We start from the raw sequence: 20,074 nt of genomic DNA, 5'->3' as shown, positions 1-20,074 counted from the left end.
TTTAGAATAAAAATAAAGAATATTTTTATTTGTTGAAGTAGTCTTTCCATAAGTCATATTTACTATAAGTTTCTCCCTCTCCAAGTTTCTCATTCCTCAATTAGTTTCTCACTTTGTAAGCTATGGATCATAAGTTTCTCCCACTCCAAGCCTTATGGACTATCTTGCTCGCAAGGAGGAAAGATGATCATAAATCAAATCCATATAAGTATTGGGATGTGGATCAACGAAAACATAGATGGATCTACAAAAATTGACATTAGAACATGGTGTTTGATGAACTAATCTTATAAAAAGATGAATATTTGAATCTTAGAAAAGAATGAATATTTGAGGGTGCGAGTGGGATGATAGTGTGATTTTGGATGAATGCATTAGAACTCTTTTCAATAACCACACAATAAAGGTGTTACATTTTGAATGAATAATTAATTAATACTTGGTAGCTTTTTTTTATATTGTTATGATGCAACTTTGGATTAGTCTGTGAGAAATTTTGATGAATAAAATTTAAATTCACATAGTAACTTTTTTGGACTATTAATTAAATTATATTTATTTTTTGGATGCTTTCCAATTATTGTAAGATATGAATTATTGTGTGTAAATGCATACGGAAACTACATATAGATTTTAATATGTATATATATAGACGTACGAATTTATGTACATACATATTGTACAAATATGTCATGCTTAGATATCAGGAGTTCATGTTTGTCTGTATTATAAATGGACATATATGTTCCTGTCCATGCAACACGGCATCATTGAGATTTTAACCTCATTAACTAAAGGAAATCTACAAAACAAGTATATGCAAACATCCAAGTGGCATAACATGCCCACTCTCACTTCCCTTAGAATATAATTTACAATCACTTATTTCCAATTTGAGGAGTAAAAAATGGATGCTCTTTGGATGTTAAAATAGAGAGCAAAGATCCATTCCCTCTTTCTCTGACCTTGTTAGGCTCTCTTCATTAACTTAATGAAAGCTTATCGTTTCAAAGAAAAAATAGAAAACAAAGATCCGTAATCTTATTGAGATATTATGGAGAAGTTTTTTGAGGCACACATTTTTACTAACAATCAAAATCAATGTTGTCATATTTGCTTATGAGCTTTTTTTTGGTTTGGTAATTTCGTGCTTTAGCCGATTTGAGGGTAGATTTTGGACTTTTTATAAATTTAATATAAATAAAGTATATATTTATGTGTAAAAATGTATTACAACAATAACAAAACTTGAAATAAAAAATAAAAAAAATGTGTTCTGTGAGAGGAAAGCTAGCAACATATTCCCCCTTTTCTACGGATTCATTCTTAGGGCCCCATTCTCTCTCTCTCAATTCTCTATATCTAAGACGACCAATTTTCACCTAGGTTTTATGCGGATTCTAGGGTTTGATTCTTTCTTGAAATGCATTTGTTTTTAAAGATATGGTGTGGTATCCTATCTGGATATATTTAGGAGTTGATTTTTTCGCCTCTCATCTCCTTTGTCAAAAGAGGGCCTTCTTCTCGAGGTTTTCTGCACTTTTCGGGGTTGCTTTTGTTTCATCACATGTTCTCTCAAAGAGACTTTTTTTTGTTTTTTGATCGAGGAATTTTGTCTTTCTAGTTTTTTCTTGATTGAGATTTGGGGTGGAAATGGTTTATTCATGGGGAGTAGACTAACCCGCTAGGTGGAGGAATCCACTTTTTAGGCGCCTGTTTTCTTCTGATGTTTGTTTTGTTTATCCACCTAGACTCGCCATAGTTTGTTTCTCATTTCTGTCCAACATATAAAGGTATACATTTCTTTTTATTTCAATCTTTGCACACTAACTCTTTTATCCACAGTATATATTGTTTCTCTCTTCCCACATGCTCCATAACATTGCCAGCAGTACCAATTTCCGAAGGATAAGGCCTACTTTCGGAATTGGAGGACTGAACCATTGTATAAAGAGTGCCTCAATGGATGCAGAACAATCCAGCTAAGGTCAAACAAATATGGTGTTAAACGACCATATTTCTTGGCTAGCAGGAGAATGTAGAGAGAGATGATACACAATTTCGTCATCATTCCTGCACGACCATTGACTCTACTCCTTATGGTGAACCATCAGGCCCTTCATTTAATGTAATGAGCCAAGGAAAAGGTTCAGAGTCCTTGGGATGGACAACACTTTGTGAGCAGTGAGGTTATCTTCCACGGATAAGGTCATTGTGCACCAGAACTTAACAGAGTATTTACGTATACTATCAGGACTTACTCTTAGATGGTGAGTTGATAGCAGACAAGTGCATCAACAATAGACACCATCACACCAATCCAAGACCCCAGGTCATTGTCCTTGAATTGGATGAATAAAGGCTTGGGACCACGTGGATTGGGACATTCTCGATCAAGCACTGTATGGCTTCAAGAGCGGCCTTGGATCAGGAGGTGTATCTCGTACATGTGGTTCTCGGTGCTTGTCCAGCGATTACCTAAGGCCTTTTGTCACCTTGAGAAGCCTTTGGAAAGAAGAGCCCACGTCTCCATTCTTGTTTGCCATCATAGCCAAGGTCTTCAGTAAATTCATCTCGAAGTTGCTTGATAAAAAACTACTCAGAGGCTTTAAACCGTCCTGGAGGGGTCCTTGTCTCTCACAATATGCAGACAATATGATGGTTTTCTACGATGCCAACACCCAATAAATGTACAAAATTTAGTTTTATCTAAGATGGTCTGATGTCTCAATGGGGTTCAAGATCAATATGGAAAAAACTGAAGTACTCTGGGTCATAGTTCAATCTTGGTGCTGGCCAAAACGTTGGGGTGTGGAATCAACTCTTTACCCAACAAACACTTAGGTCTTTTCCCTGTGCATTGGCAGCCCCCATAAGTCCAATGGGATTCGATAGTGGAGCATTTTGAACAGTATCTTGCTGCTTGGAAAGGAAGCGTTCTGCCTCTAGAGGCAGAATCACACTACTCAAAGCATCTCTAATATCCCCCATTTTATCATATGTCAGTTCACAATGTCATCCATCATCCATGGTTGCCAACCACCTTGAGCATTTGTGCAGTGGGCAAACGTAAGTCCCACCTATTACAGATGAATGTCTTTTGTCAACCCCGGAGGAAGTGAGGATTTCGACATTAGAGAACTAAAGGAGTACAACAGAGTATCCCTTGGTAAACAGTTGAGGAAGTTGTCAAAACATAAAACATAATTATGGGCTTGCTCATAGGAGGCTTTGCTTATAGGAGGCTTTGCCAATGGATCAGCCCATAATCGCCCAAATCTCCCATATAGGTAGGTGGCAATACCACTGCGAAATCTTTGCTGTCCCAAAAAGGTTGGGATCACAATTCCTAATATTTAGGGATATAGACTCCTAACATATGCATTGCATGGAAAGGGATCCCAACCACAGGGATCTTCTACTCATTTAACGATCTCCAATTCCTAATCCCGGTCCTACTCCGGTCCCAACAGCTATGGACCAACCTCTAGGGTTTGGGAAAGGGCTAGTTTCATCATGTGCAGCATTCATTTCTAACATTTGTTTTATGGCTAAAACTGGGGAAGAAATCCAGCTATAGGAGGACCTTTGGATAGAGGACATTCCCCAGTAATTCCACCCAAATCTATTCTTGTTGACGAATATCCAAGACATCATCTTGGCTCATTCAAAAAAGTCATTGGAGGACAACTGGTTTTATCCCAACCTATCAGATCCAGAGATCCTGGAGCTCGTATCCTTGTTGGACTTCTTATGGACTCATAATATCCCCAGAACAGGATTTTACAAAATGGTCTTGATCCCTGGCTCCTCAGGTTTTTATTCAGTTGCAGCCTTCAACCTTACCATCAAAAAACCAAACCAAGTAAACAAACCCCAGAACTTAGTCTCTAAGGCCTGGTTCTTCTCGGTCCCACCAAAAGTTCAGGATTTCAATGGGTTGGTCCTGCTCGTGTGACTCCACATAGTCTGCCAAGCCAACTTTGGTGAAGAGGATCCACATGGCTAAGCATTGTATGTTATATATGGAGTCGTCGTCCAAAGATTATCTTTACATTCATCGTTCTTCCTCTGCGTACATTTGGGTCCTCTGCGTACATTTGGGCCTCCTTGTTGAGGAAGTTTGGCTGGTTGAGGATCTGGCCTAACAGTCCAGCAATTATTCATGGGTTTCTTTAACCACCCCCACCCCCCTCCCCCTTCCCCTTCCCCTTCCCCTTCCCCTTCCCCTCATCCATTTTGATCCTATGGCAGACCATGCTGTTAGCTATGTCTTGGAGCATTTGGCTGGAATAATAATCTCAGGTGGATGGGGTAGAGGATCACCTCATGGCTGTTGTCATTTTTTGGGCCAGGAACCAGAAAGAGTTTAGCAGTTGAATGTGGGTCAATGTTACATGATAACTTTAATATTGTCACTAGGTCGTGGCCAATACGTGTTAACACTTAAGACATATGTTGATAATTCACAACACGGCCCCAACACATTGACAATACATGTCGGATGACATCATCATATTTTATGCATACTAAGATGCCTTGAGTGTGGTGCATTTTTTGATCAGTTAAATCCAAATAACTGTGGTAGAGTAGACTCGCTCCAAATCCTACTACATGCTCTCTTTATTATGAAAATTTTTTGCATATACTTTTATGTACACTATGTAAAAATGTTATTTTATATAAAAGAACAAAACATTACCCCTTGGCACCAGGCCAGCTCTAACTCAGGACATCTTGCTAGGGAACATTGAAACCTACCACTTCGGCAGAAAAAACCTCGTCATAAAGACTACTCCATAGTCAACTATTTTTCAAAAAAATCCACCACCATGCCAACTTACATTGCTAGACTTTTATGCTATAGTTGCATTGATCAATTCCCAATAACATGCCATTTTAGCCAAAACTGGATGGCTATCCTTTTAAACTAGGGCCAAAATCGATTCAAACGTCCAGCTCGGGGTCCCTTCAGAGCTCAGTATCTTCATGCTAAACTTCAACATATGCTCCTTCAAGAATAGTAGGCGGTTTCCAGATTGGAAGCAATTTTTTTGGGAAAAATAATTTTGAAGTTTGGTAACCCTATTTTAGTTGCTAGCTTATTTTTTCTTTGCCACGAACGCCTACTTCTCCAGGCATTTTACTAAGCTGAAGCATCATGTGGTCTTCTCCAGATTTTGAGACTTTGCCGGCTCTTTGGATTCCCCTGTTCCTACCGCTTCCCACCCTAACCTAGCCCTCATTTTTTTGCTTCTAGCCTCTCTCCTTAGTCTGCTCTTTTAGAATAGAATGAAAGTCTGCACTCAGCAGGACTGAAGCTTCCATTGCCTTTATCCTCGTCTCTATAACAGTTAAGAAGAACCCAATGTTCTTTTTTGGGTAATTCAGTGGGGAAGACAGGCCCCAACCCATTTTTTCAAGTAGATTAGAGATTAGCTTTTTTGAAGTTGTTAGTGTGGTGGTGTTATTGATGGAAATGGAAACCACTTGATGGGAATGGAAACCACAACGTGGTGACTAGTTACGAAGAACCTAATGTTGTCTGCAAATAGTGACATTTTTACGGGTGGTCCGATCACGCAGTACTTCAATCTGTGGTACTATGATCTGGAATCTTACTGCATCAAGGCTTTCTGTGGCTATAGTTTTCCAGTCAAGCTTCATCAGCTTACCACAAGGCTCCAGTTGAGCTTGATTAGCTAATCACAACCCTGGTACGTTTGCAGAACACCTTGTAAGTCCATGCATTAAGGGGAACCTTGTGATGTTTTAACCTTCTCATTCTTCTTGGATGAAAAGGTGCACAATCTTTTATTCTCAAAAAAAAACAAAAAGAAAGAGATGTACAATCCTTGGAGTTCTAGTAATGAATCCCGAAACCTCCACGATGTCTTAAATATTTTCCAAGCTTTATTCTACAAATGTAATATGAATAGATCATCCCATTTTAAGTTTTTGCAAACTACAGGTGACATTTCCTTTTGTTCCCATTGCTCCAGGCCTGAGAGATCTTATGATGCTCACATGTTTTGGGATTGCAGGTAGCAAACATGTTTTGGCATTGTTTCAGAGGTGTTTTGGATATTGGAGGATGTGGTTGAGTCAGTCGATTCGGATCACTTTTAAAAGTTAACTATGTATAGAATGACAAACTTTGAATAGCCTGTAAGTGGGATAAAAACAGAATGCCAATTTTCATCCCACTTGCAAAACTTGGTATGGTTTCCACCAGTACCCCAATATGTTGGAATCCAAAGTGGCCCTTCACATTATGAGGGGAGCTTTAAAGAAAATAAAAGCTATAGAAGAGCTAAATTCCTAAAAGTTTGACAACATGGTAAATTCCTAAAAGTCTGTCAACATGGTTTCTATTTAGAGGTTTTCACTCTAAGTTTTCAGCAACACACAAACATGGACTTCATCATTACCCTTCAATAAATAAATAAAAACATGTTTCCATGCAGCTGTGATAGCATGGTGTGCACAGTCCCATAAAATTGGATAGCGCAAGATGCGCTGATAATATACTGTCTAATAGAAACAGATTGCGTGAATGACAGCAGCCACATGCAACTGCAACTGCACCAAAACTCCAGCCATAAATAAATAAACAATACATGTGGTTATCAAAGTGCAGACATAATTCTGGTTATATTGGCCAAGAAACTTTGTTTATTGTAGTATAGTCATACAAAAAAGGCACGTGAAAGTCATTTTTGCCCAAAATTTGACTTGAAGTTGAGCAAAAAGCACTGTCAGACCATCAAAAGTTAAAAAGCAATTTTATCTTTTATAACCAAATAATAATGAAAATGCTGAAGTACTTACATAAACAGAACTGTCGCAACTAAGGGTAAGATAACTAATCAGTGCAGAAAAAATATAAAAGGAAAGGAAATAGAACCCCCATTACTTTCCTAGAAGCAATCCAACGACATCCTGATAAAGCCTCGAAGGAGATGGCCTTTAGAATAACAACAATTTGTCCCGTTTGTGATGAAAAACCAAGGTCATCACATTGGAGCTGTAATCATACAATAAATGCCATCAAAATTGAAGAGCCTCAGTTAATTTGCTGAATCCATTAAACCCAAGTCACTTTTTTAAGGGTCATAATCTCAAGGCAGCTTTTGCCATGGCAAGAGCACCTTCGTAAGTGTCATTGCCCCCAATGAAACCACTCATGTGCACAAAGACACAGCCAGAAATACCAGATTCATTGGAGAGTTCAGAATCTCTAAGACCTCTCCAAGAGGAAGGAAGAGGCCTCCGGCTCTCAAATCTATCAGGAGCTATTGCAACTGCCTGGACTCTCCATTTCTTGCTTCTCTCGTCCTTCAGTTTTAAGAATAAGTTAAATAAGAATCAACAAAGATATGAATATGATTACACCTACCATCCATTTTTCCAGGTCTCTCTCTCCCTCCCCCAAAAACAAAACACACACACAAAAAAAGAAAAGAAAACAGTCCCTCCCTCCCTCTCTCCACACACACAAAAAAAGAAAAGAGAGACAGCAGGGATCGAAAATATCAAATGTGATAACTAAGAAAAGATTTGTATATGTAGCTTACATATCATAACAAGGAATTGCCAAATTCTGTTTCTTTCTTTTCAATGACAAATGCCAACAAATTTTCCTTCTTTTTTTTTTTTTACATTGGCTGCCAACACATTTTCTAGAAAGCCAACATTTTTTTTTCTAGGTAACATAAGTGATGCATTAATAACTTATTTCAAAGTGCGAAATCGAATTTTAAATGCTTGATTCTCTATCATGCAACAGCAAATATAGAGGACATACTTAGTATTCTGGTGCATCCATTTTTCACTGAATATTGGAGAGAAGTAAAGAACAAATGTTTCTAGTTTCAGGGGAGAGATAGGATTACCTCATATAGAACATATTTGATGGGAGGCTCAATCTTCATTTCCTCCTCGAGTTCAAATAAATGAAGCTTCCACTTCAGAAAAAAAGGGGAAAATGTTAGCCCCCTTCCTGATAATTATGCAAAGGGTCTGTGTTTGCATAAGGTTGCAACCTTAAACAATCAAAGTAAGGTGCACCCTCAATTTTGGTGTCAAATATTCTTAGAATGGAATGAGAATCTAGAATGGAATGAGAAACTGTTTTTATCTCTAATTATAAAATTATAAACTTCAAAAATAGTGCAAATCAAGCAGATCTAGAAATGTATGAAAATCTTGAAAATGGACGGTCCAAATTATATATTACAAGATGTACTAGTCTTAGGACTTGAAATCTCTTTTTTCTCTATATATAAACATCTCAATGTGGAGATGATCAATTAGATGTTTTTTCAACATCAAAACAACATTTCTCCAAAGATTTTAGAGGTGCACCTTAATTCTACATTTTATGGTGTAAACCTTATATAACTTTTTTCTTATGTAAATGATACTTGGAAGTAACAGTCCTCCGAACCACAGAAATATTATTGAGTATGAGATTCCATAAGATCGACAACTTTCCAAACACATAGTAGATAATATAAATTAAATACACCTAAATTAAGTGTCAGGGTTGCTTTCAAGATTTGTGACAAGCAAAAAGTGATCCAAAATAGTCACAAAAAATATAGATGAAAAGGACTAATACTGGTTTTGGACTGTGAGTGCAAATCTGTCAAATTGGGGGATGCACATCTGAAATAACTCCGTTGTGTAAAATTACTAGATTTCAAACAACACATATATGACAAGGAAATGGGAAGCCTAAATTCATTACCTGATACGATGCGACCATTTTTAAACTACAAGATAACTAGAGATGGTAAATCATGAATGCTACAAGAAATATGTCACTGTTTCTTTTTACATATGCTTGCAAGAGATATTCATAAAACAAACAAAAATTCTATCACAGGAAATAAAGTTGGAATCAACACAGTTGGATGAAGAAGATTTCTATTACGAAAAAAAGGGTTACTCAACTTACAGGGCAGAATTTCTTCAAGACCATAATTTCTCCACTGGAATCAATCTCATGCCTTGCTGCTAAGCAATCCATAACAATAGATCGTGCAGGCAGCCAAGACCTAGCATGGAACCGAACATTCTGGAAAGAAAAAAGCATTCTAATTTAGGTCACACACTTATAACTCATTCCACTCCAAACTGTAAATCTATAACAATTATATGGGTTTATATAATTTAAAAACTTTAATATATGTTTTATACAATGCTTCTACAATCAAACAAGTCACCATGAGAATGTAACAGGGAATAACTCTGTTGTGCAAGTAAAAGTTTCACAAGGAAAACTTACCTCCATTAATTCACCACCGGCAAGTTCCATTGCATGTTGAAAGGCTTCATTTTCCTTCTGAGACGATTGATCCGGATCTGTCCAATCCAGATTTAAACGGCCAACTCGTGAAGACAAGTGTGTGTTGTTTACATATTTTGGTGGCTGATCTGTGTCATATTGATTAATTCCATTGTCGATGGCATCAATTGCCTGAACGAAGCACACACGAATAAATAACAATCAAGATGAAAGTCATAAAGTGGCCTCAAAACAATTCCATCACATGCCTTCTGCTTTGAGAAGTTGACAGTGAGTTCTGCAAAGAACTCATACATGTCAATCAACACAGTAACTTCTCATTGGAAGAAATTATATAGCTGGAGGTTATGCACAAGATGATAGAAGTAACAAAAGAAATCAAACCAAAGAGTTTCAGCCAAGTACCATCTTATCATGTGTCATGGAGTTATTACATGAAAAACCAGGGAACAGGAGACATCTTTATAAGGAATACCTATACAAATCGAGTGATGAATGGATTAAACAATAAACCCAAAAAAAGAAAAGAAAAGAAACCTCACGGTTCAAAATTTGCATTGGTTTATAAATTATTCTTGGGATTTAATCGAGGTTTCCATCTTTATATGAAAGATCTTTTGAAGTCAAGATCATAGTTTTGGGTTCCAACCAAGGGGTCAATTCCACTCCATAATCTCGCTCCTCAGCGATTTTTAAACTTTGAATTTCGATCTTTCCTATCAGGGATCGAGATCCTAAGTTACAGGGATTGAGATTCCCTAGAATTATAGTATATAGCAATTTAGTATAGTATAGACGTGTGGTATATAGTACTATAGTATAATCTAGCTGTGTGGTTTAGAATATAATACTGTCTATCATCGTCATCATTTGAGCCTTATGGCCTAGAGGGCTATCTCGGGAAGCGTTGCCTCTTAGTTTGAAGCTTTGCCAAGAAGCTTCTACATGTTGAAGCCAGCGAGCGAAGTACGTAAGCACTGAGCAAGCCATCTGGAGGGATTAGGAGCATCTCGCGTATTAACCTGGATGAGTTGACTGAGCAGACAGTAAGTGCTTTCGGCCACTGGACTCTCGCCATCTAGGGTGCAGTACTCAATCGCTTCGCCTAGCAGCACGACGCTTGTCATGGGAGAGGTGCGCCAGCGGCGAGCAAAAGCATGGTTATTAGATACCAAAGGAAACCCCGGCCAAGACCACACATGCAAGTTTCCCTGCATGTGGCTCGTCCGTGATAACTTCTTCGGAATTGCGTGAACTAGCGGTCCGTTCACAAAGTGGGATATCAACACGAGTAGCTCCATGTCCAGATTTGTACCTTCGTGATCGCCAACATCAGTAGCTTTTTGAACTATTAGGGTCAGCTCATTTTACACTTGCATATAACAAATTTAAATACAATAGCATATAGTATAGTAATACAATATAGTATATGGCAAAGTATTGTCAGCATAGCAGCATAATATTGTAAAGCAGTGTAGCATAGTGTAGTAGTGCTCTCAAGGGCCTTGATTTTAACCAAGTGGAGTTCGATCATGTATAATACACCAGTCGATCCGGATTAAGTTTACATCGAGCTCCTGCACTTGGGATCAAGATCCCCAGATTTCGGGATGCATAGACTGTGATCCCTACCATAGGGTGCTTCCTATTTGTCACGATCCCGCTACCCAATCCTGATCCCAGATTAATTCCATCGCAATCCCGGTACCTAGGTCATGATGAGCACGTTCTACTTGGCTAGGTTTATCAAAACATTCATTATTAGTTCCGTATACACTTGGTTCTCCAACCGCTCTGCAATCATCTCATTGATTTTATCTAAATTTATTCGGCTTCCTTGACTTAGAGATAAGTTTTGATTAAATCAACATATTTGTCCAAGGAAAATGGAAGGGAATGATCATAAATCAAAAGATCAGTCTTTCACTATAGGTCATAATTTTGTATGGAAGGCACTTGCACAACAAGAGTCAAAATCGTGAGGTTGATTCAAGACAATTTATATCTCGACAGGACAAGATAATGGACATATCTTCCGTGCATGTTTCTTGAAGTTGCATGCATGACAGTAAGGGAGTTGACTCCAAAACATGCCACGAAGATTGATATTTGATTCCATCCCACCCATTTTTCCCTTTGCACCTCCAAGAGAAAAATTAAAAGAATTCCCTTCCAGGCTATTGGTCAACATTTCTCTAGTGAAGTCCAATAACTTCATCAGATCATCAACAAATCATTGCCTCCAAACTTTATTTACGATCTCTAGCTAGCATTCAAGAACAGCATTGTAACATAAATAAAATCTTTTTCTCCAAAAAACAGACATCAATATAGCATGAAGTTGTAATTACCAAATCAACAATATCCTACAACTAGAAACTTGCCAAATCCATCTCTCCCATGAGTAACTTTCTTATCATCCACCTTCCCCTCCCAACTGCATGCTAATTAACCTATAGTGCCTCCGACTCTTCTAACTACAACCGTACGCATAATGCACAGAACAAAGGTGTTCTGCTCTATGGCATGGTATTAACAAGCACAGCATCTCCATAAACTTGTAACAGTGGGTCATCAAGAAGGCCAGCAGAGTACAGTAGAATGATCACCATTATAAATCCTTTCCAGCTGCATCCAGCAACTTAATGCATAGGAAGTGTACTGATTATCCGATAAATAATATATAGCCCCCTCGGATCTTTAGTTCATTTTATTTTCAACATAAAAGAAACTGAAATCAAGGATGAGGAGTACAGTAAATTACACAGCTCTCCAAGCCCCTTTCTTTATAATAACCAATGCTTAAAACACATACTTTCCCATTTTTGTTTTTAAAAAAAAATTACTCTAGAGGTATAACACCATTTGACTAAAGTATCAACTATCATAAATCAGTTACCTTCACAAAATTTAGAAAAGAAAAGAACTAGCTACCTCCATAAAGCTTTTATATATAGCCAAAAACAGCCGTTGTACATCAGGGTGTCCCTCCTCCAGCTGAAGCTCCTTTGCAATAATCTCCATTCCATAATGCTGGGGAAGGAACATATGAGATACATGAAAACCAATTTATATGAGATAGAAATGACAAAACATCAATATTAATAAACAGTAATAAGAGGGCTTATCACAGAAAAAGAAATTCCTTGAAGACCAATAACTTTATCTACATATGGTTTTGAATTTTGATGGGGACAGTGTCTGGATTGGGTGTTTAATGGAAACTGTTTGTCCATTTTCTGAGGTATATCCATCCTCTTTTGACTTGGATGGGAATAACATATCTTTCAGAGACAATAAAGAGGATGAGAGTACCATGTAAAGCATCAAGAGGACAGTATGAAGATGGAGGAAAATGGAGATCTTCCAAGCTTTGTTGTTAGAAACTTGTGTCAAGGTGCAATACCTATTCCCACTGTGAAGATCCTTATGTGATTCATAGACAAATAATAGTGGAAACCTCTCTTTTCCCCTATATTCTCACACTCACTCTCAAAATTCAGAGCAATGGTAGAGAAGTATAACAAGGATTAGAATGGAATCGCCTCTGATCTGAAGTGTAGATGACTCCACAATATAATAATTTATAAGCATAGTTTCAAAAAGTGCTAGGCGGTTCCTAGGTGGCCTGGGGTGTCCAGGCCGCCCAACGCCTAGGCGGGCACCCAAGCGGGGGGGCCAAGAACCTGGGCGGCCCAGTTGAATCCAAAAAGGATTCTACAATTATATATTGTATAAAACATAAGAATTAGGTATTTAAGGCACATCAGAATTAAAAGTATAATACACATTAGTACACACTCCTTAAGCATAACCATAAGTCGGTCCATAATCCATATCCAATTAAAACTTAAAATTTAGCATTCATAGTTCAATCAAAGTTCAAAGTTTAATAATTATTCAACATTCATCATCAGAAAAATTAGCGTCAGCTGCATTGGCATCATATTCATCGGAGTCGTCACCCTCCCCAACATATTGGTTGTCCTCCTCTGTCTTTGCTGAATCTGCCTCTTCTTCCTCCTCCACCCTCATTCTTTGTGCAGAAGATCTAGTGGCCCTAGGAGGGTCAGTTGATGTCCCTGAAGCATCCATGATCATGTCCCATGTCAATCATTCATGCCCCTCGACCTCATCATCATCAACTAACCACTCCATAGCATTGTCCATATTTTTTGATTTGCTCTTATCTCTCTTAGCAAGCATGTCCTTCAAGAATCGATTATACTTGACATAAACTAGGTCACTGAGTCTCTTTTATTCAAGTCTGTTCCTTCTCTTTGTATGAATCTAACAAAATCAAATGAAACTAATTAAAATCTATGGTTCATGTATTATTAATGCAATTATACAAATTACCCTTATGGCCTTACCCTTTCAAAAATACTCCAGTTGCGCTCACAACCGGATGAGAAAGTGGTTAGGTTTAAGATCCGAATGGCCAACTTTTGTAAATTTCGAGAACTACAACCATGTCGGCTCCACCAATTGGCTGCAAAGATATAGAATAAAATCATAAATAAACAATAGAATTATAAAAATGAAACTTGATTACTTGAACTTAATGAACCTAAGAATATTATTACTACCTAGATCAATTTTGGTCATTTGCCTCATCGCCATTGGACTCCCAAAAGACTTTAATGAGCACTTGTAATTTATCAGCTCATCAGCGCATATAATATCCTCGATATCAAGCACATCTACACACTTATTAAATCCAGTCATTTGTGTGTATATCCTTGTCAACATAAAAAAAAGTTGAATTCAAATAATAACCAGTTGCATGCAATGGCTGATGTAGCTGCCTATCCCACTTCTCATCAATAATCTCCCAAATAGGCTTGTAGCAATTCTCAATTATTATCAAAATTTTGGGCTATCTCTCTTTTGCATTTCTCCATAGCCTCATATATATAGCCCATAGAAGGCTTATAGCTATCAACCATGCAAAGGACTTTGACAAGAGGAAAAAATACTTTAAGAGCGCCCTTCACCCCTCCCCAAAAAGATTTAGAAAGGATAATATCTCTCACCTTCTTCCCAACCTGATCCTTGGACCACTTGCATGCTCTCCAATCATCCGAGGTAAATATCTGCCTCAACTACACTCTCCTCGAATATATGTTGTCTACGCATAAGAACCAGGTCGCAAATCTCGTGTCCTCAGGCCTCACAATCTCTTTCTTCTTTGTAAATCTACACATCATGCTGAGGGTGAGATGGTAGCCATAAATGACATTTGTAACTGACTTTGCCTTCTTCACTGCACCTGATATCTCGGTTAAACCGCCAAGAGCCTCAAGCATAAAGTCTATACAATGTGCTACACATGGTGTCCAAAAGAATCTAGGATAAGCTATGCGCAATAAATTAGCTGCAGCAACATTCGCAGCAACATTTTCTGTGACAACCTATACAACATGATGCTCCCCAACCTCCTTGATTCCCTTCTCTAAAACTTGGAATATGTAATGGGCATGCGGCATCATGGATATGATTAGAGGCATTAATAGACCTCAAAAAAACAATCCCTAAATGATAATTCACAAGCAAATTCATCTGACTTCTTTTCTTCCTATCACTTCAAGCATCAGTCATACTAGAAACCTCATACTGAGCCCATGCATCCTTCTTAACTTCTACAGCTTCCTTCGTGACACTCACCGCCTTTTTCAAAGGAGGCTCTAAAAGCTCATATGGGTTGGGGGTTTCATCCCAGACCCAATTTGGCCAATTGCCTCTACCGCGGCATAGAAACTGCTTAAGCAAGCGACATTGAAAGAAATGACCGCCTCATAAAACAATGTAACATGATAATAAGCAGTTCTATATCTCTCTATTCCTTCTTCATTCTATTTTCAATGGTGGTTTGCTTCTTTGTTTTCTCTACTGCAACTTCAAGGTCAGGCCGAGACAAAAAACTATCCATAGGGCCTCTAACCCGAGGCTTCTTACTCCCAAAATCAGAACCAGAAGCAATTACAACTCCCTTTCCCTTTCCCCTAATAATGGATTGCTCTACTTCTACCTCTTGATATCCCTCCCCAATCCCATCCTCATCACTATCATCATCATCATAATTAACCCGAACCCCAGACCTAATCTTTGCTATGGAGCCAAATCTCACATCTTTTTTCATTTTTACCACATTCAAAAAATTGGCTATTTCCCCTTCAACAGCATCAGAAGTTTTTTTACATGGGGCAACATCCCCCCTGATACCGGCAAGATTTTCTTGAACCGGGTTATGCCCCCTTTTGTATCCTTCTCACAAACATTAGGATCTGAGTTGTAGCCATATTTCCAACCGGGATCACCACTCCTATTAGATCCCGAAGAAGACATCTTAAAATAATGCAATTTATACAAGTAATAAAAATAATCACTTACTTTGAATTTGATTGCTCAATCTCTTCCACCTGAGAGATGCTTCTAAGGACTCACAATCTTCTAAAACCCCCCTAATAGATTTATAAAACATCCAAAATTAAATCTAATATCAATGGGTGATGTTTTGATCAATTTCTCATAACTTTAAGAAACCCTTCGATCCTAAAAAATCACCAAAAAACTAGTTTTTTGGGGGCTTTCTCTCTCTAAAATGGGCTCCAATAAGTTTTAGGTTTCAAATGGACCTAAAACCCCCATTTTTGACCCTTTAGTATTAAAAAAAAGGACTAAAAATGCCCCTCACGAAACCGTTTTTTGCCTCTAGGTGGGACGCAGTCCCTAGGTGGCCGCTCAGCGGTTTCCTGGGCGCCCAAGGACCACTGCTTTTTTAGGGTGCCTAGGCCTGGGCGATGCGCCCAAGCCCCCAGATCCGCCTAGGCGGCCGCCCAAGAGCTGGGCGGTCCGCTTTTTGGAACATTGTTTATAAGGCTAGTTTTGTGATTAGAATCACACAAAGAAGGACAAGGGTGCCAACGTCATGGCACGAAGAGTAGTGTATTTGCACCTTGGGATTTAAGAGGACAGCTTGAGACACAAAGTTCTATGTTATATTGATGGGTGAGGACATTCTAAACCATGATCTCAATCTGTATCATATAAGACCTTAGAGTCCAACTAATCAGCATTTCAATTTCTCAAACAGAGCAGTCTGAGGTTGTTATGCGTTATGTGCAATCATTTTTCTTTGCCTTTTTTTATATCTTGTGCAATTACATATATCAAGGAACAGGCAATCATTTTAACCATATTACCAAAATTAGTTAGAAGTGCAAATCAACCTTGTAGACGAGCCCAGCGCTACTGAGTTTGGTGGTAAACCCATGGCCAAGAACTTCATTGAAACCTTTCTGATGATGATCGTAACGATCTCGGCTGGGATCATACACACCCCCAACATCAAGAACAACATCCAGTGCATCCAACACCTATCAAATATGAAGAAATATTACAGACACTCTTTGAAGAAAAAAAGATTGAAGAGTTGGAAGACCCACCAAACAAACAACTTTCAACGGATTATCATGGGAGATTAAAAACAACAACAACAGTACCACATTGAATTTCGTGAACATATTGTAGCAAAGAAAAGTGTTCTTAAAAGAGTGTTTTTTCCATCTTTTTCTAGTATATTAACTCAACCCATCCATTTCTACAAACCAAAATATGGTTAAAGAAAGGATAGACATAAGGTGACAATGAGCCAAATACCCATGAGGCATATGACCGGAGGCAATGAATCCTAAGTAAGGCTGCTTAGAGACAATAGTGAACAAGCAAGAAAGCTATCAATAAGTCTATATAGGTGTTTGAGTTCACACAGAGCAAAGTCGTTCAATCAAGCATCAATATCAAGGTGTACTGTATACAATTCAAGCTCTAAACCTTAGATGAGGACTGGCGCAAAAATGCCTTTCAATGTTTGCAAAAAGAATACCCTAAGAACATTCTAAGTGACTCAAAGGATTTAATTCAACAGAGATGAGTAACAAACAATTCATAGAGGGTATTAAGAAAGGAAATACATATTGAAAACCTGCAAATTTCACACATTTTATGCTCTAAAAAAACCTAGTTACACTATTACTCAGATATGGGTAATTTTTCAAAACGCCCATCATCTGTTTCAAACAATGTTTGAAAAAACAGTGTTTTAAAAGGCGGCCGCATCAGCCGTTATGCTGCCCAACGCATCACAGATGGCCCCATATGCAGTTTGGAGAGATGTGTACGATATGCGATGCATCCCGCATAGGGTGCATCATTCCGCATATGCAGTCCACCATGTTTTTCGAAAATGAACCCCTCATGTAGGGGTATTAAGGTCTTTTTGACCCCTGTAAATGGGGGGAAAGGGTTTGGGGGTATTAAACCCCCCAAACATCATTTTTCAGCCACATCTGTGGCTTTTCTTGGATCGATTGAATCAAAAAAAAAAAATTTGACAGAAATTTTTTTTTGTGAAGTTCTTCGATTTGTGCATTGGTTGTTGATTTGTATCTTTTGGGTGTTCTTTGAGGAAGTTTAGACGAACTTGTGACAACAAATCGAGGGTTTCAAGGATCGTGAAGAAATCGATACTTGCTTCAAGATAACTTCTCTAATTAGGATTTGCAAAATTGAAAGTTAGAATCTCACTCTCAAGACTTGAGAAATGATTATGATTGTATAATTTGTATTAACTCTTCCTGAGGTTGACTTTTAAAGTCTTTAATCTTCATAGACTTTTACTTTGTAGTAGTTTGTGATTGCAGATTTACGCTTATGGTTGCTGGTTGTTGAATGTTTTATGAAGCTAGTTTCTATCAGACAGTGGATACAGAATCTCCGTCTCCGACAACTGACACTTTTGGAGTTAATGAATAAACTAAATACCTACTATCACATATATCACCTCCATATTTTTTCCTATGCATTAACCTATTTTTTTAGATTTTTGAGAATTTTTTATATTTATTGACCGCATCGCAGCGATGCACCCACATCCAGACCGCATTGCCACATCGGCACCCCCAACGCATATGGCCGCATCAAGCATCAATATCAAGGTATACTACATAGAATGCAAGCTCTAAAACTTATATGAGGACTGGCACAAAAATGCCTTTCAATGTTTGCAAAAAGAATAGCCTAAGAACATTCTAAGTGACTCAAAGGATTTAATTCATCAGAGATGAGGGTACAATAAGAAAGGAAATACATATTAAAAACCTGTAAATTTCACACATTTTATGCTCTAAAAAAACCCAATTACACTATTACTCAAATATGGGCAATTTTTTAAAACGCCCATCATCTGTTTCAAACAATGTTTGAAAAACTCAGACCAGTCCACTCGGACTCAACCCCTTGCTGAGCTGAGCACTCGGGTAAAATAAGAAATCGTAAAAATTATATTTTATTTTTTGTAGAATTAATGGATAAATATTTTATGCCATTTTGATGTTTTTCATGATGATTTGTGAGTTTTTCTTAACATACACCCTAATCTTATGTTTTCCCTTTTCAGGATTTTTCTTAAATGTTCCCAGCTACAACTCATTTTGGACTTTCAATGTTGTGTATAGCATGCTTTCCTTTTTGCTATTTTTCTTTATTTTTAACAAAGTCGGACGGGCCGACTCAGACTCGCAGAGTAACTCAGCTTGGGCAGGAGTTGCAGGACCGAGCCCTGAGACTAAGCCTAGTTTTTAATCCGTGCTTTTAAATTGTAGCTAATTTTTATTTGATCAGCTAAAAGCCGCAGGAAGAAAACAATAAAACTCTTAAGAACTCAACAAAAATATCAGATATGGAAAAATAAACTCCATACAGTAACTAATCTAGAAAAAGCACATAAAAAACACAAAACATTGCAAGATACTAATTCCTAACCTCATTACTCCAAAAGATAAAAACTAATACTCCTCAATTTCATATAAAAAGGACATTCCATAGACAAAAATAAATAATAGAAAAACAGAACAGGCAACTCTTCCATTACTCGCATTTCAAGATACGTGATTAAAAATAGTAATAAATATTTCAAAAAATCAAGAGAAAAAAAGGCTCATGTTTTACAGAGAAGCAAGTACCTGATGATCTCTGGACCTAACAACTTCAGCATCTGCAAATTTATCTGTGAGGCGAATCATGAAGCAGCCAAGGGCTTCATCACAGTGAAAACTTCCATTATGGGTGCCTACCCGTTTCTTAGAAAAACCAGAAGCCACAGAATATGGCAGTTTGTTAAGAGAAGCAGCCATGGGAGCAAAGGACGCTGGTTTCACTAATAGCTTGCTCCAGGTCCTCAGTGCAATCATGGTTTAACCGAACCAGAGCCTTAAACCCTAATTTATAGGGCCAATGACCAAGCCATCCCTAATCTTTGCAAAATGACGATTCTACCCTCCATTCATGATGTGTACCACTGACGAAACGTAGCGTCCTGGAACTCCAAATGGAAGCTTTGCTCTGGTACTATCATGGAGGTTTAGGGTTTTACTGGGCATGGCATCTCAAGTGAAAGAGAAAAGTTGAGGTCGTATGAAACACTATGATGGTTCCATTTTTTCAGTATAATTAGACAGGAAATCAGCGGGAAATCGGAAATGGAGGAATTTAGGTGTTGTTTATTGGAAGTACACTATACACAAGTGGCGTATCGTACTTGGTACAACCGAGGGTTCACCCGCTGCCTCTTCAATCATATCGGGATTGTTTACAATTTATACCCATAAGACCATTTGCCTTTCAAATAAGGTACGTCATAAAATTAAGAGCCCTACATCTAGGGATGAAAATGGACCGGACCGACTCAGACCCGTCGGG

The 20,074-nt window shown here is 38.0% G+C and overlaps 1 protein-coding gene across 8 annotated transcripts in view; it reads right to left on the bottom strand.

Moving 5' to 3' along the window:
• Positions 1 to 19,795, bottom strand: part of LOC18438958 (uncharacterized) — a 40,292-nt gene extending 20,497 nt beyond the window's left edge. Inside the window, exons 1-7 of one of the 8 annotated variants that reach the window (XM_011626875.3) lie at positions 19,339 to 19,795; positions 16,546 to 16,692; positions 12,248 to 12,346; positions 9,293 to 9,484; positions 8,963 to 9,082; positions 7,896 to 7,967; positions 6,319 to 6,582 (exon numbers count right to left, since the gene is read on the bottom strand). In XM_011626875.3, the coding sequence (XP_011625177.1) occupies positions 6,535 to 6,582; positions 7,896 to 7,967; positions 8,963 to 9,082; positions 9,293 to 9,484; positions 12,248 to 12,346; positions 16,546 to 16,692; positions 19,339 to 19,566 (906 nt within the window). In that variant the 5' untranslated portion in view covers positions 19,567 to 19,795 and the 3' untranslated portion in view covers positions 6,319 to 6,534. Of the gene's footprint in view, positions 1 to 6,318; positions 6,583 to 6,773; positions 7,339 to 7,895; positions 7,968 to 8,962; positions 9,083 to 9,292; positions 9,485 to 12,247; positions 13,604 to 13,686; positions 13,806 to 16,545; positions 16,693 to 19,338 lie in introns of those variants that run through there. The other 7 variants (XM_006849132.4, XM_088846539.1, XM_088846542.1 and 4 more) reach the window with 7 other exon arrangements.
• Between the last annotated feature and the right edge of the window lie 279 nt (positions 19,796 to 20,074).

This window comes from Amborella trichopoda, chromosome 9 (assembly GCF_054954075.1).
Source record: "Amborella trichopoda isolate Santa Cruz 75 chromosome 9, AtrichopodaSantaCruz75HAP2 v2.0, whole genome shotgun sequence".
Lineage (NCBI taxonomy): Eukaryota > Viridiplantae > Streptophyta > Magnoliopsida > Amborellales > Amborellaceae > Amborella > Amborella trichopoda.
This window is presented reverse-complemented; position numbering and strand designations above follow the sequence as displayed.